At 47.8% G+C, this 14,450-nt stretch overlaps 1 protein-coding gene across 1 annotated transcript; it reads left to right on the top strand.

Moving 5' to 3' along the window:
• Positions 1–7,590: 7,590 nt before the first annotated feature.
• LOC145348538 (zinc-binding protein A33-like) lies at positions 7,591–13,163 on the top strand. The gene is made up of 6 exons (XM_080196728.1): positions 7,591–8,050; positions 8,442–8,537; positions 9,284–9,517; positions 10,906–10,928; positions 11,013–11,131; positions 12,400–13,163. Exons 1-6 carry the CDS (start codon positions 7,649–7,651, stop codon positions 12,930–12,932), a joined length of 1,407 nt encoding a protein of 468 aa, XP_080052854.1. The 5' UTR covers positions 7,591–7,648; the 3' UTR covers positions 12,933–13,163.
• Positions 13,164–14,450: the final 1,287 nt, after the last annotated feature.

Here is a 14,450-nt window from a genome sequence, read left to right as displayed (position 1 = left end):
GTGATGGGGGGACGCCTCCTCGTAGCAGACGTCACGTACAAAAACTGCCCTCTCAGGTTGATGAATGTGTACGCCCCTGCCGTCAAAACCGAGCGGCTGGCGGTCTTGGAGCAGCTGCCACTGCTGCTCACCACCTCCAGGCCGGTCATTCTGGGTGGGGACTTCAATTGCATCATCGACAAGGCCGACCGATCCAGCAGGGCTGAAAACAAACTGGACGCCACGTCCAGAGCCCTGCTGGAGACGGTCAAAGATGCCAAGCTGCTCGATGTCTTCAGCAACCCAGCAGACGGAGGGCAGCGCAGGTACACGTGGTCGCGGCCCGACGGGTCTGTCCGCTCCAGGATCGACTTCATGTTTGTATCCCGCACTCACAGTCAGGCCCACCGACGTCAGGCCGGCGTTCTTTTCTGACCACTGCCTCCTGCTGGCCAACTGTCAGCTGGAGGGAAACCAGAAAGTGGGCAGGGGGTCATAAGAACATAAGAACATAAGAAATAGGAGCAGGAGTAGGCCATCTAGCCCTTCGAGCCTGCCCCGCCATTCAATAAGATCATGGCTGATCTGTTGTGGCTCAGTTCCACTTTCCCGCCCTCTCCCCATAACCCTTAATCCCCTCTCTTATCAAGAACCCATCAACCCGCTTCTTAAAAATATTTAGCGAGGCAGCCTCCACCACTTCAACGGGCATCAACTCCGTTCTAAACCGCCTCCCCTTTATCTTGAGGCTGTGCCCCCTAGTCCTACTGTCTTTTTTGAGCGGGAAGAGTCTCTCCACCTCTATCCTATCCATCCCATTCATCATCTTATACGTCTCAATGAGATCTCCCCTCATTCTTCTAAACTCTAACGAGTACAAGCCTAGTTTATTCAGCCTCTCCTCATAGCTCAATCCCCTCAACTCTGGTATCAGCCTAGTAAACCTCCTCTGCACTCCCTCCAGGGCCAAAATATCTTTGCGCAGGTGCGGCGCCCAAAACTGCACACAGTACTCCAGCTGCGGCCTCACCAATGCCCTATACAGCTGCAGCAAGACCTCCCTACTTTTATATTCAATCCCCCTCGCTATGAAGGCCAGCATCCCATTCGCCTTCCTGACCACCTGCTGCACCTGCAAGCTGGGTTTTTGCGACTCATGCACAAGGACCCCGAGGTCCCTCTGCACCGTCGCCTGCTGCAGCTTTTCGCCACGTAAGTAATAGTCCTTCCTACCAAAGTGGACCACCTCACACTTGCCAACATTAAATTCCATTTCCTGGAAGCTGAATGTAGAACTGTTGACCCCAGAGAACCTCGAGGAACTCAAGAAGGTTTACCACGGTTGGAGGACCGTCAAACCCTTCTTTGAGTCTCCATCGCTCTGGTGGGAAGCCATCAAAGGCGACATCAAAAGGTTCTTCATTCGCAAAGGGGTTCAGAAGGCCAAGGAGAGACGGGGGGACATGTCCCGACTCCTGAAAAGCATGCAGGAGCTGCTCCAACTGCAGTCAATGGGGGTTGATGTCAGGGAGGAGCTCCAGGAGGTGAAGAGCCAGCAAGCCTCGCTCTTTGCCTCAGAGGCTGCCAAGGTCATCTTGCAGTCCAGGGTCCGCTCCGTGGAGCAGGATGAAACGTGCTCGCGTTTCTTCTTCCAGAAGGTACACAGAGAAACCTCTGTGATCAGCAGCCTGAAGGAAGAGGACGGCTCAGTGGGGTCATCGCAGTCTGACATTCTGAGGATCTGCAAATCCTTCTATGCCGGACTGTATGACCTGAAGCCAACAGACAGCACGGCCTCCCAGTCTTCACTGTCGTCTATCACACAGGTCTTAGATGGCGAGCGGGACAGCCTGGACAGACCGGTATCTCTGGACGAGCTGACAAAGACCATCGAGTCCTCTCAGAAGGGTAAAACTCCCGGAAGTGACGGCTTACCGGCTGGGTTTTACTCGGCGTTGTGGGAGTTGACGGGCCCGGACCTCCTGGAAGTATACGAGAGTATGCTTCGGAAAGGTAGAATGTCAGAATCCATGAGGAAAGGCATCATTCCCCTCATCTACAAGCAGGAGGGGGGAAGGGTAGAAATTAGAAATTGGCGACCCATCTCACTATTGAACGTGGATTATAAAATTCTGGCCAAAGTCATCGCCAACCGGGTCCCGTCTGCTCTGGGGTCAGTGATCCATCCTGATCAAACCTGTGCTGTACCCGGCAGGAAGATCTCTGACAGCCTCGCGCTACTCAGGGATACGATCGCCTACGTGCAGGACAGGCAGGTGGATATGTGTCTCATCAGCCTAGACCAGGAGAAGGCGTTTGACAGAATATCGCACAGCTACATGATGGATGTGCTCTCCAAAATGGGCTTTGGGGAGGGAATCCGCAATTGGATCCGACTGCTCTACACAGACATCAGTAGCGCAGTTTCAGTCAATGGGTGGGAATCAGATAGCTTTCAAATCAGGTCTGGAGTCAGACAGGGCTGTCCTCTCTCCTCCGTCCTTTTTGTGTGTTACATTGAACTCTTTGCTGAGGCCCTCAGAAGCGACCCAGGCATCAAAGGGGTGACAATCCCAGGCAGTGGAGGCACGCAGGTCAAAGTCTCCCTGTACATGGATGACGTAGCTGTCTTCTGCTCGGACCCCTCGTCTGTCCACAGGCTCCCCCAGGTCTGCGAGCAGTTCGAGCTGGCCTCGGGAGCCAAAGTCAACCAGGGCAAGAGTGAGGCCATGTTCTCTGGGAACTGGACCGACAAATCCTTTGTCCCCTTCACCGTCAGGGCAGATTACCTGAAGGAGCTGTGCGGCTGCATCAAGCTGTGCGTAGATCCTCGGTACACTAACAGCAAGTGCCACTACTTTTTGAGGTTCTACCTGTCCCGAGTGTTGCGGAGGATGGGTCTGGCCACACTGCCGCGGAACGCTCCAAGTAGTTGGACCGTACCACAGCACCTGTCCTTCGTGGAGAAATTTTTCTGCAAACACACCTTTGACCACATGGCGATTAAGCAGTGATCAGCGCGTAACGTCCTTGGGGCCCTGAGAGAAAAGGAGATGGCGGATCCTGTCGGATGGTTCCCTGAGCAGACTGTCAGTGTCATCTGGCAGAACGCCTCATCACCAGAACTCACAAAAAAGCACCAAGACAGGGCTTGGCTGGTGGTGAGAGGGACACTCCCCGTCAGATCCTTTATGCACGCTCGAGGTCTCAACATCACCGCACGCTGCCCTCGAAGCGGCTGTGGGGCTGATGAGACGGTTGCACACCTCCTTGTGGAATGTGCCTTTGCAAAGAAGGTCTGGAGTGAGATGAGGTGGTATTTGTCGAAGTTCGTCCCGAGCAGCTCGGTGACACAGGACTCTGTGCTCCACGGGCTGTTTCCGGGGACGCTCACCGAGACAAATATCAACTGCTGCTGGACGGTCATCAACTCGGTGAAAGACGCACTTTGGTCCACCTGAAACTTGCTGATCTTCCAGTTGAAAGAACTGTCCTTGACCGAGTGTTGCAGACTGGCACATTCCAAGTTCCAGGACTACGTGCTGAGGGACGCGCTGAAGCTTGGAGCAGCCGCCGCAAAGGCACAATGGGGAAAGGCCACACTGTAAGGCCTTTTAACGGAGGCAGACCGAGGGCCCAGGAACTGCAGAATACCCTCGACCTGTGTAACTGTGTGTCAATCTGAGAAATAACGGTACACACTAATTTGTTGAGGCATGTATATAGTTTTAAGTATTGAAATGTAATCATTGTAATTTGTACAAATCTGTAAATATTGAGGCATGGATACAGTTTTAAGTCTTCAAATATTACCATTGTAATTTGTACAAATCTGTAAAAATGTCTTGATTCTGCATTGTTTGCATTTCAGAGCCCTGTACATTTGCAATAGTTTCTTTGAGATTTTTATGATGAAAGTATATTTTTGGAAAAAAAAACTGTGCCCCCAGTCTTGAACAATTCATTGTGAAGCCAATTCCATTTGCTCCATTTAATAAAGGTTTTATTTGCAGACTGGACTGTGCAGATTGTTGATTCAGAGAATGTGCAGATTGAATTCGGAGTAAGAATATCAGAATAGGTTCTGGAGGAGGACATATCGACACCTCCATTTTCCCAGCCTATCCCTTCACTCCCTTTGTAGACAAGAATATATCGATCTCTGGGTTGAATATTCTCGCTGACAGCTCACCGAGGTAGAACATCCCAAAGATTCACAACTCTCTCTGAGTGAAGACATTTCTCCTTGTCTCAGTCTTAAATGTCCGACTCCTTATCCTGATTCTGTGACTCCGAGTTCGAGAGCAGTCTCAGCGTCGATCCTGTCAGGATCCTGAACAATTGTGTCTGTCTCAATAAGATCACCCCTTATTCTAAACTTTAAAGAATACAGATCCATTGTACTCACTCTGTCTCCTCATACAGAACAACCCTTTCACACCAAGAATCTATTCAGTGAACCTGCATTGCAGCCTCTAAGGTAAGTCTAGGTTTCCTCAGGTAAGGAGACTAAAACTGTGCACCGTCCCCCAACTGTGACCACACCCAGTCGCTGTTTCATTGCAGCAAGACTTATACTCTTATACATCAGCCCCATTGTAATAAAGGCTAACATACCATTTACCGTCCTAATTGTTCACTGTATCTGTTTGTTCACTTTCTCTGCTTCACCCCAAATCTCTCTGACTCCCAACATTTACAAGTCTCCCATCTTTCCAATAAATTATCCTGATATCCTCATTGAGTCATAGAGGTTTCCAGCATGGAAACAGGCCCTTCGACCCAACTTGTCCATGCCACCCAGTTTTTACCACTGAGCGAGTCCCAATTGTCACATTTGGCCCTCGATAACCATCTTACCCATGTAACTATCTAAAAGCTTTTTAAAAGACAAGTTGTTCCTGCTTCAAGTTCTGCCTCTGGCAGCTCATTGCAGACACTCACCACCCTCTGAGTGAGATCAATTGCCCTTCTGGGCACTATTGTACCTCTCCCCTCTCACTGTAAACCTCTGTTCTCTAGTTTTAGACTCCCCTAAAATTGGGAAAAGATGTTGACTATCGACCTAATCTCTGCCCTCATTATTTTTTAGACCCCGATAAGGTCACCCCACAGCCTCCAGGGAAAAAAGTCCAGCCTTTCCATATAACTCAAACCATTAAGTCATTGCAAAGAGGGTAATTGTACAAAAGGGGTTGGGACAGTGAGATGCTCTGGTCTGACCCAAAGTTCAGTTGGATCATAGCTGATCTGTTTTCTAACCACATTTACTGACTTTGGTTTTATAGTGTTGGAGCCTTTGTGTGAAGAAGCTTTTCCTGAAATCCACCACACCACCCCCCCACCCCCAGCTCCCTCATCCTGATGGGTCCTTTTGCCATGTTGGCAGGAAGGGCTTTACCTGGAGCAGCCCTGCCATCTGCTGGCAGTCCTGTGAATGGCCACTTGCTCTGTCAGCTGCCTTTAAACTGGAAGCTGGATAGAGTGAGGGCATCAATATCAGATAGTCATTAACAAATCCAATCGGGAATTCAAGATCAACATCTTTACCCAGAGAGTGGTTAGAATGAGGAACTCCCTCCCATTCAAGGAGAACAGGAATGGAGAAGGGGTTTGATGTGGGAAATTTCTTATAAATCAATAAGGTTTTACGATAGTAAACACTGAGACACTGACAGGTTTAATAGCAAAGGGTTAAATAATTCTGAAAACAAGATTGTAGACTAATGAGAGAAGAGATTACACACATGTGAATGTAGGGAAATAATTAAACAAGTAATTATGATTGAAACATATATGCTGATATTTTAAATGTATTTTAAGTGTTGTATGAATTATTCACTTCAGTCGAAGGCAGGTTACCTTAAGGTATGATGGTAAAGTCGAATAGTTCAGAACCAAAGGCCTGGGAATCATGTACTTTGCAAAATGTATCTCAGAAAGTTTCTTATGCAGCAACACATATTGGAATTTTATGAGTAGGTGTTTTCCTTGTCCAGACTCAGGCTGGAAATGTGCCCGGATGCGGGATCACCTGCCTATCCAGTTTGGCAATGGTTGGGTGGGAACATTCACTTTGACCCCTCTAGTGAGTCTCTCAGGAAACTTGGCAACAGGGAAGTGGCTTTAACCAAGATGGGAGTTCATGGATAAATGAGACATCATTATGCTGGGTGGTGAGATGCAATTGTCTCACAAGATGATCTGGAAATTTCGGTGTTAGACTGGGGTAAACACAGTAAGAAGTCTCACAACACCAGGTTAGAGTCCAACAGGTTTATTTGGTAGCAAAAGATGATCGCAGGCTGCTGGGGAGACAATAACAGATTCAGTATCACGATTTGTTTAAATGAATCATGAACAAACTGATGGAGCAGGAGGTGAGCAGGAATTTAAAGATATTATTGTGCAGTCGATGTCCCAGTTCCTGGTGTGTTAGTGTGATCCAGTGAGCTGACAGAGGCTGTCCATTCAACACTCTGCAGTAAATGGAGACTCAGCTCAGGACCTATGTGTGTGTATGTGTGTGTGTCTCAGACTGTGTTAGGGAGAGAGAGCATGTGAGAGGGTGTGTCAGTGTGTGAATGTGTGAGAGAGACTCTCTGTGTGAGTATGTGCATATGTCTGTGATTTTGTGTGTGTGTGTGTGTGTGTGTGTCTGAGAAGTTGTCTGTGTGAGAGAGAGAGTGAGTGTCTGTGCATGAAAAGTTGTGTGAGAGTGAGTGTGCAAGATTGTACGTGTGCGTGTGTGTCTCAGTGTGTGTCAGGGTCTCTGGGAATGACGATTCCCCTCAGGAGTGTTTCAACAGGAACACTTGACTCAATCTGAGCCAAGAAACAAATTACATTTATATAGCGCCTTTAATGCAATGCAACATCCAGAGGGATGTAACAGGGATGTAAATCAGACAAAAGTGGGGTGGGGGGGGACTGGGCCAGTGGGCTGGGGGAGGGGGGATTGGGTCAGTGGGCCGGGGGAGGGGGGGATTGGGTCAGTGGGCTGGGGGAGGGGGGGATTGGGTCAGTGGGCCGGGGGTGGGGGGGATTGGGTCAGTGGGCCGGGGGAGGGGGGATTGGGTCAGTGGGCCGGGGGAGGGGGGGATTGGGTCAGTGGGCCGGGGGAGGGGGGATTGGGTCAGTGGGCCGGGGGAGGGGGGGATTGGGTCAGTGGGCCGGGGGAGGGGGGGATTGGGTCAGTGGGCTGGGGGAGGGGGGGATTGGGTCAGTGGGCCGGGGGAGGGGGGATTGGGTCAGTGGGCTGGGGGAGGGGGGGATTGGGTCAGTGGGCCGGGGGAGGGGGGGATTGGGTCAGTGGGCCGGGGGAGGGGGGGATTGGGTCAGGAGCAGAGACAGCTGAAAGAATGGTTTCAATCTTAACTGGGAATGAAATTGCTGAGTTCCTCAAAGTGTTGGGATTGAGAAGGGAGGGTGGGTGTTTTAAGGAGTGTGTTTGTAGAGAGGAAAGATAGAATGTTCTAAAGCTGACTTTATAAATTGAAAAAGGCTCCAGACACAATAAAGGGGCTCAGTTTGATGGGATTACAGAATTCCTGGCATTGAGAGTGTCTCTGATCACGTGAAGTCAAATCCAGGAAGTGCAGCTGGGAACAGGAATTGAAAGTGAAAGAGGTGGAAGAGAGAGACAGAGAGAGAGACTCTGAGCACTGGGATGGCATCTCCGGATCTCAGCCAGGAACTAACCTGTCCCATCTGCCTGGAAATATTCACCGAGCCCGTGTCTCTGGAATGTGAACATCACTTCTGCAGGAGCTGCATCTCCCAGAGTTGGGAGAGGGTCCCGGGAGATGTTTCCTGCCCCCAGTGTCGACAGGTCTTCACCCAGAGGAACATCAGGCCCGCTCGCACCCTGGCTAACATCGTGGAGAAGCTCAGAGTGCTGAAGGTGAAGGTGACACAGCCAGAGGAGGAGTTTTACTGTCAGGAACACGGGGAGAAGATGAAACTGTTCTGTGAGGATGAAGAGAGAGCCATCTGTCTGGTGTGTGGCATGTCCAGAGCTCACAAGATGCACAGTGTGATCCCAATAAAGGAAGCAGCCCAGATATACAAGGTACTGGATCACTGCTACTGACACAGACAGGGAGGGAAGAGGGACGGGGGGAGGGGTGGTGGTGGTTAGTAACAGAGGGGGAGGGAGGTTGTAGGATGAGGGAGGGGAGAGCTGCAGGGAGTGGCGGAGGGTGGGGAGAGGGTTGAGGGGAGGGGAAGGTTAATAGAGGAGGGGAATTGAACTGGAGGAGGATCATTGCCTCAGGCGGAATTAACACAAAGTTTCTCCTAAATTTCTTTATCCTTTCATCCCAAACACTGAGAGTGACCAATCCTGGGAATATCTCCTTCTCTCCTTCACCAGTGGATTTAGGAACAGCAAACTCCTCCAGAAGGTGCCCTTAGCGAGTGTTCACTTTCACAATCCCCTTTGTGTCCTTTCTGTCTGCCAGAACAAGTTAGAAACATCATTGGAGACTCTGCAGAAGCAAATGGACCTCAGTCTTCACAGTAAAAGAGAAGGAGAGGACGGCATTTCACAGATGAAGGTAGGAGAGTGTCCTTTAGGCTTTGTGTAATGTTCCCTGTGTTTGTCATTGAGAGTGAGTGAGCTTCTCACACAGTGAGAGAGAGAGAGTTTTACTGAATAAAATGCTGGAGTCCAATGTACATTAGAGGCTACGCCCAGAACTGGAATGGAAGGGACCGTCTGTAAATTGAAAAATATGGCAAAAATGTATAAATGTCTAATTTTACTGCTGCACCCAATCTCAATAATCAATAAAATAAATCTAGCTAGTAATTCATTCCCTGATATCCATTATTCTATACATAAACCATCTGAATCCCTCAATTAAATTCCAGCCTATAACTCACTCCCAGGTATCCATTATTCTATACATAAACCATCTGAACCTCTCGATTAGATTCCAGTCTGTAACTCACTCCCAAGTATCCATTATTCGATATAGAAACCATCTGAACTCCTCGATTAGATTCCAGTCTGTAACTCACTCCCAGGTATCCATTATTCTATATATAAACCATCTGAACCCCTCGATTAGATTCCAGTCTGTAACTCACTCCCTGCTGTCTAATATTTAATAATGTTGTCGTGTTTGGTTGTAACTCACTCCCACACACCGAATATTCCATCATGTTGAACCTGCCGTGAGCTGTTATTATTTGTTATCGGAATTGGAGACATTTTTAATCCTGTAAACCATTGCGCAGGGACTAGGGACACTGGGATTAGAGACGTTGTTTATTCCACTCTGTATTTATTCTGTTCCAGACTGAAGTTGAGAGAATGAGAAATGAAATCCACAGTGAATTTGAAAAGATGCACAAGTTCCTGTTTGAGAAGGAAGAGTTGATGAAAACAGAGTTGGCGCAAAAAAGCAATAAAATATTGGAGGAAATGGAGAAGAATTTAAAGAAAACCTTGGATGAAATGTCTTCTGTTGAAGGAGTAATAAGAGATCTTCAATCCAGGCTGGAGATACAAAAGGCTCCAGAGTTCCTCAAGGTACAAAACCTCTTTGTCTTGTCCAGGAGAACATTGTGGGACTGAGGGCTGACACACTGACCTTTAACCTCTGGGCCTGGGTTTGGCCCCAGTCTGATTGGTTGGATGATGATCTCTTGCTGCTGTCAGTGAGGGTGCAATGGGAGATGGGGTGAGGTATTCTCAATGTGATGAAATGAAAAATGGTGGGGTGTAAGTCGTGAGGAGGGAGAGATCAAATTATCAGGGGCAGAGATAGAGTAGACAGGAAAGAACCTTTCCACCAGGTGGATGGATCAATGACCAGGGGGCAGAGAGTTAAGATAAGGAGCAGGAGGATTAAGGTGAGAGGGGATGTGCAGGAAACCTTTTCACCCACAGGGTGTTGGGAGTCTGGAACTCACTACCTGAAAGGGTGATGGAGGAAGAGACCCTCATAATATCTAAAAAGTATTTAGATGTGCGTTAGCGATGCCAAAGGCAAACAAGGCTTGGGACCAAGTGCAGGAAAATGGGATTCGAATATTTGGGTGGTGTATCACTAACCAATGTGGACTTGGGCTGAAGGGCCTTCTTCTGTGTAACAATGATTACTGACTCTGACTGTATGAGAATGTTTTTAGTGAATACATTGTTGAGCTGGGAGCCAGCGTAGGTCACCAAGCACAGGGGTGATGGGGGCTATGGTCAGATACAGAAGAATGTAAGCTGCTGAGGACATCCAGCTGGACATGGGCACTGGGAGGGGTGGTTGGGTGATCAGGAATATTTGGGAACAGGATAGAGAGACACAAGAAATGGGTCACATGGAAATAATGAGCTCAGAGTGAGAATGAAAGGGAAAAGGAGATGTTATTTTCTAGATGTCTCCATTCTGTCCCTCCTCATAATTTCTCTGAGATTTACAGGAACCGATCTTTAATGTGAGAATAGGAACTGATGAATTAGGAGCAGAAGTTGGCAATTCACCCCTTTGAGCCTTCTCCGCTCTTCAATCAGATCATGGCTGATCTCTCCCTGGTCCCAAATCCACCTCTCCACCTCTTCCCCATATCACTTTAACCCTTTTTTATCAGAAATATATCCATCTTTTCTTGAAACTATTTAATGATTCAGACTCCACCGCGCCATGGGGCAGCGAGATCCACAAATATACCACCCACGGAGGGGGGGACTTTCACAGGAACTCCATTGCAATGTTAATGTGAGCCTACTTGTGATTCATAAATAAATATTTAATGATTCAGACTCCACCATGGTACCCAGCAACAAGTTATTCAAATTTATCACTCTCTGCGAGAAGTCGTTCTTCCTGATTTCAGTTTTAAATCTACTGCCTCTCGACCTGTACCTGTGACCTCTTGTTCTAATCTGACTCAATAATATCTATTCTGTTTCTGTCCCCTCAGGATATACAGGACCTTGTGAAGAGGTAAGCAGATTTAAAGGAACAGTTTTGCAATGTGATCGCTGCTGTCTCTCTCACACAGACTGATTTGCGGACCTGTTTTTACAGGAGTCAGATGGAGTTTCACGAGGCTGGAACTGTCTCCACTCAGTTACCTGTGGATATAGATGGTGGACCATTCAAATACATCAATGTGTGGAGGGAAATGAGAGCACTGATTTCACCAGGTATCATTCTGTGAATATTGCCATCTCCGTACTGTTATCCACGTGAGTAATGGGCTTTGACACACTGATGGAATGACCATAAGAAAGAAGAGCAGCCGTGATCCAGCCCAGTGAACCCGCTCTGTTTTTGGATAAGATTATGACTGATCTGTTTGTGATCTTCACTCCACTTACCTCCCCACCCCACAGAACCCTTAACCCCCTTGTTGATCAAAAATCTATCCAACTCAGCCTTGTAGTCAATGAGGCAGCCTCCACTGATCTCTCTGTGGAAGAGAAATCCAAAGACTAATGACCCTCTCAGAGGAGAAATTCCTCCTCATCACCATCTTATATCACCCTTTTATTGAAGCTTTGCTGCCCAGATCTCGATTTCCCCAGGAGATGAAAGATCCTCCCAGCATCTACCCTGTCAAAGGGACCCTCTCAGAATCTTACATGTCTCAACAAGATCACCTCTTATTCTTCTAAACTTCAGTGAGTTTTGACCAAACTTGCTCAACCTTTCCTCAGAAGACAATCCCTTCATCTTAGGAATCTATCTAGTCAACCTTCTCTGAACTGCATCGAATGAAAGTATCTCCGTCCTGATGTAAGGTGACCAAATCTGTACGCAATATTCAAGCTGCAGTTTCACTGATATGCACAAGAAGAGATCATTCGGCCCATTGTGTTCCTGCTAGCTCACTGTAAGAGTAACTCACCCGCTCACACTCCTGCACCTTCTCTCTCTCACTCTGCAGATATTTCCTGTTCAGATAATGATCCCATTCCCTTTGAAAGCCGTGATTGAATCTGATTCCACCACAGTGCATTCCACATCCTAAACCCTGGCTGTGTGAGAAGATTTTTCCTCACATTACTGTGGCTTCCTTTCTCAATCACTTCAAATTCTGTGTCCTCTGGTTCTCCATCTCTCCATCAATGGGAACAGTTTCTCCCGATCTTCTCTGTCCAGCCCCCTCATGATGTTGAACATCTCTATCTAATCTTCTCTTCGCCGTCTCCTCTCTAAGTTGAACTACCCCAGTGTCTCCGATCTATCTACATACCTGAAGTTCCTATCCCCAGGAACCTTTCTGGTGAATCTTGTCTGCACTCTCTCTCATACCTTCACATCTTCCCTAAAGTGTGGTGCCCAGAACTGGTGCAGAATGATAAACAACAGCAAACAATTCTGGGTCAGAATCCAATGCTGTTTGTACACGTCTTGTGATTCACTCCTATTTTTCTTTTAGTAACAGCTTCCCATTTGTGTTCTTTTCCAGTTCCAGCTTCTCTCACCCTGGATCCAGACACAGCAAACGATGAACTCATCATTTCCCAGGATCTGAGCAGTGTGAGGTTCGGAAATGAGAATAATGATCTTCCTGATAATCCAGAAAGATTTGAGGATGGATTATATATTTTGAGCTGCCAGAGTTTCACATCAGGGAGACATTACTGGGAGGTGGGTCTTGGAAACAAAACTGCCTGGGTTGTGGGTGTCTGCAGAGAGTCTGTCAACAGGAAAGGAAACATCATTCCTTCACCTGGGAATGGATTCTGGGTCATCGGCCGGTTTCCTGACTGCGAATCATTGAAAATCCCAGATGTCATCTCCCAGATGAAAGTGAAACCCCGGAAGTTAGGAATTTACCTGGATTATGAGGGGGGACAAGTGTCATTTTACAATGCTGAGGACATGTCTCACCTGTACACATTCACTGACACATTCACCGAGAAACTCTACCCCATCTTTAACCCTTGTAATAATGAGTATGGTGATAACTCTGAGCCACTCACACTGCTCACTCGCTAACACACTCAGATATGGTTTTTGATGTCAGGATGGTGCTGTGTGCTGCCTAACCCACTGCCCAAGCAACTCACGTTCTCTGCCGCATGATATTGGGGGGTGTGGCCGGGTGTTTGAGTGTGTTTGCAGTTTGGAGTTTACTGTAAAGTTAATTCAGCTTCTCAAACTGTCCCGATCTCAATCTGTGACAAACCCAGACACACTGGGCTGCAATAAAATGAATTGTGGCAACTGTGCCCCCCCGTCTCAAACAATTCATTCTGAAGTCAATTCCATTTGCTCCATTTAATAAAGGTTTTATTTGCAGACTGGACTCTGCAGATTGTGATTCAGAGAATGTACAGAACGAATTAGGTGGAAGAATATCAGAATAGGTTCTGGAGGAGGACATATCAACATCTACTCCACTTTCCCAGCCTATCCCTTCACTCACTTTCAAGACAAGAATATATCGATCTCAGGGTTGAATATTCTCGCTGACAGCTCACCGATTTAAAACATCCCAAAGATTCACAACTCTCTCTGAGTGAAGACATTTCTCCTTGTCTCAGTCTTAAATGTCCGACCCCCTTATCCTGATTCTGTGACTCCGAGTTCTAGAGCAGTCTCAGCATCGACCCTGTCAGGATCCTGAACAATTCTGTCTGTCTCAATAAGATCACCCCTTATTCTTCTAAACTTTAAAGAATACAGATCCATTGTACTCACTCTGTCTCCTCATACAGAACAACGCTTTCATCCCAAGAATCTGTTGGGGGAACGGCAAATTGTGCGGAGGGTGTGGAGAGTCTGCAGAAGGATCTAGATAGGCTGGGCGAATGGGCCAGGAAATGGCAAATGGAATTTAATGTTGGCAAGTGTGAGGTCGTCCACTTTGGTAGGAAGAATGGTAGGAAGGACTATTACTTACGTGGCGAAAAACTGCAGCAGGCGACGGTGCAGAGGGACCTCGGGGTCCTTGTGCATGAATCGCAAAAACCCAGCTTGCAGGTGCAGCAGGTGGTCAGGAAGGCGAATGGGATGCTGGCCTTCATAGCGAGGGGGATTGAATATAAAAGTAGGGAGGTCTTGCTGCAGCTGTATAGGGCATTGGTGAGGCCGCAGCTGGAGTACTGTGTGCAGTTTTGGGCGCCGCACCTGCGCAAGGATATTTTGGCCCTGGAGGGAGTGCAGAGGAGGTTTACTAGGCTGATACCGGAGTTGAGGGGATTGAGCTATGAGGAGAGGCTGAATAAACTAGGCTTGTACTCGTTAGAGTTTAGAAGAATGAGGGGAGATCTCATTGAGACGTATAAGATGATGAATGGGATGGATAGGATAGAGGTGGAGAGACTCTTCCCGCTCAAAAAAGACAGTAGGACTAGGGGGCACAGCCTCAAGATAAAGGGGAGGCGGTTTAGAACGGAGTTGAGGAGGAACTTCTTCACTCAAAGGGTGGTGAATCTCTGGAATTCTCTGCCCGTTGAAGTGGTGGAGGCTGCCTCGCTAAATATTTTTAAGAAGCGGGTTGATGGGTTTTTG

Source organism: Carcharhinus amblyrhynchos, chromosome 9 (assembly GCF_965287045.1).
Source record: "Carcharhinus amblyrhynchos chromosome 9, sCarAmb.v2.hapA, whole genome shotgun sequence".
Lineage (NCBI taxonomy): Eukaryota > Metazoa > Chordata > Chondrichthyes > Carcharhiniformes > Carcharhinidae > Carcharhinus > Carcharhinus amblyrhynchos.
Note: the sequence above shows the minus strand (reverse complement) of the source record. Positions and strands in the feature narration are given on the sequence as shown.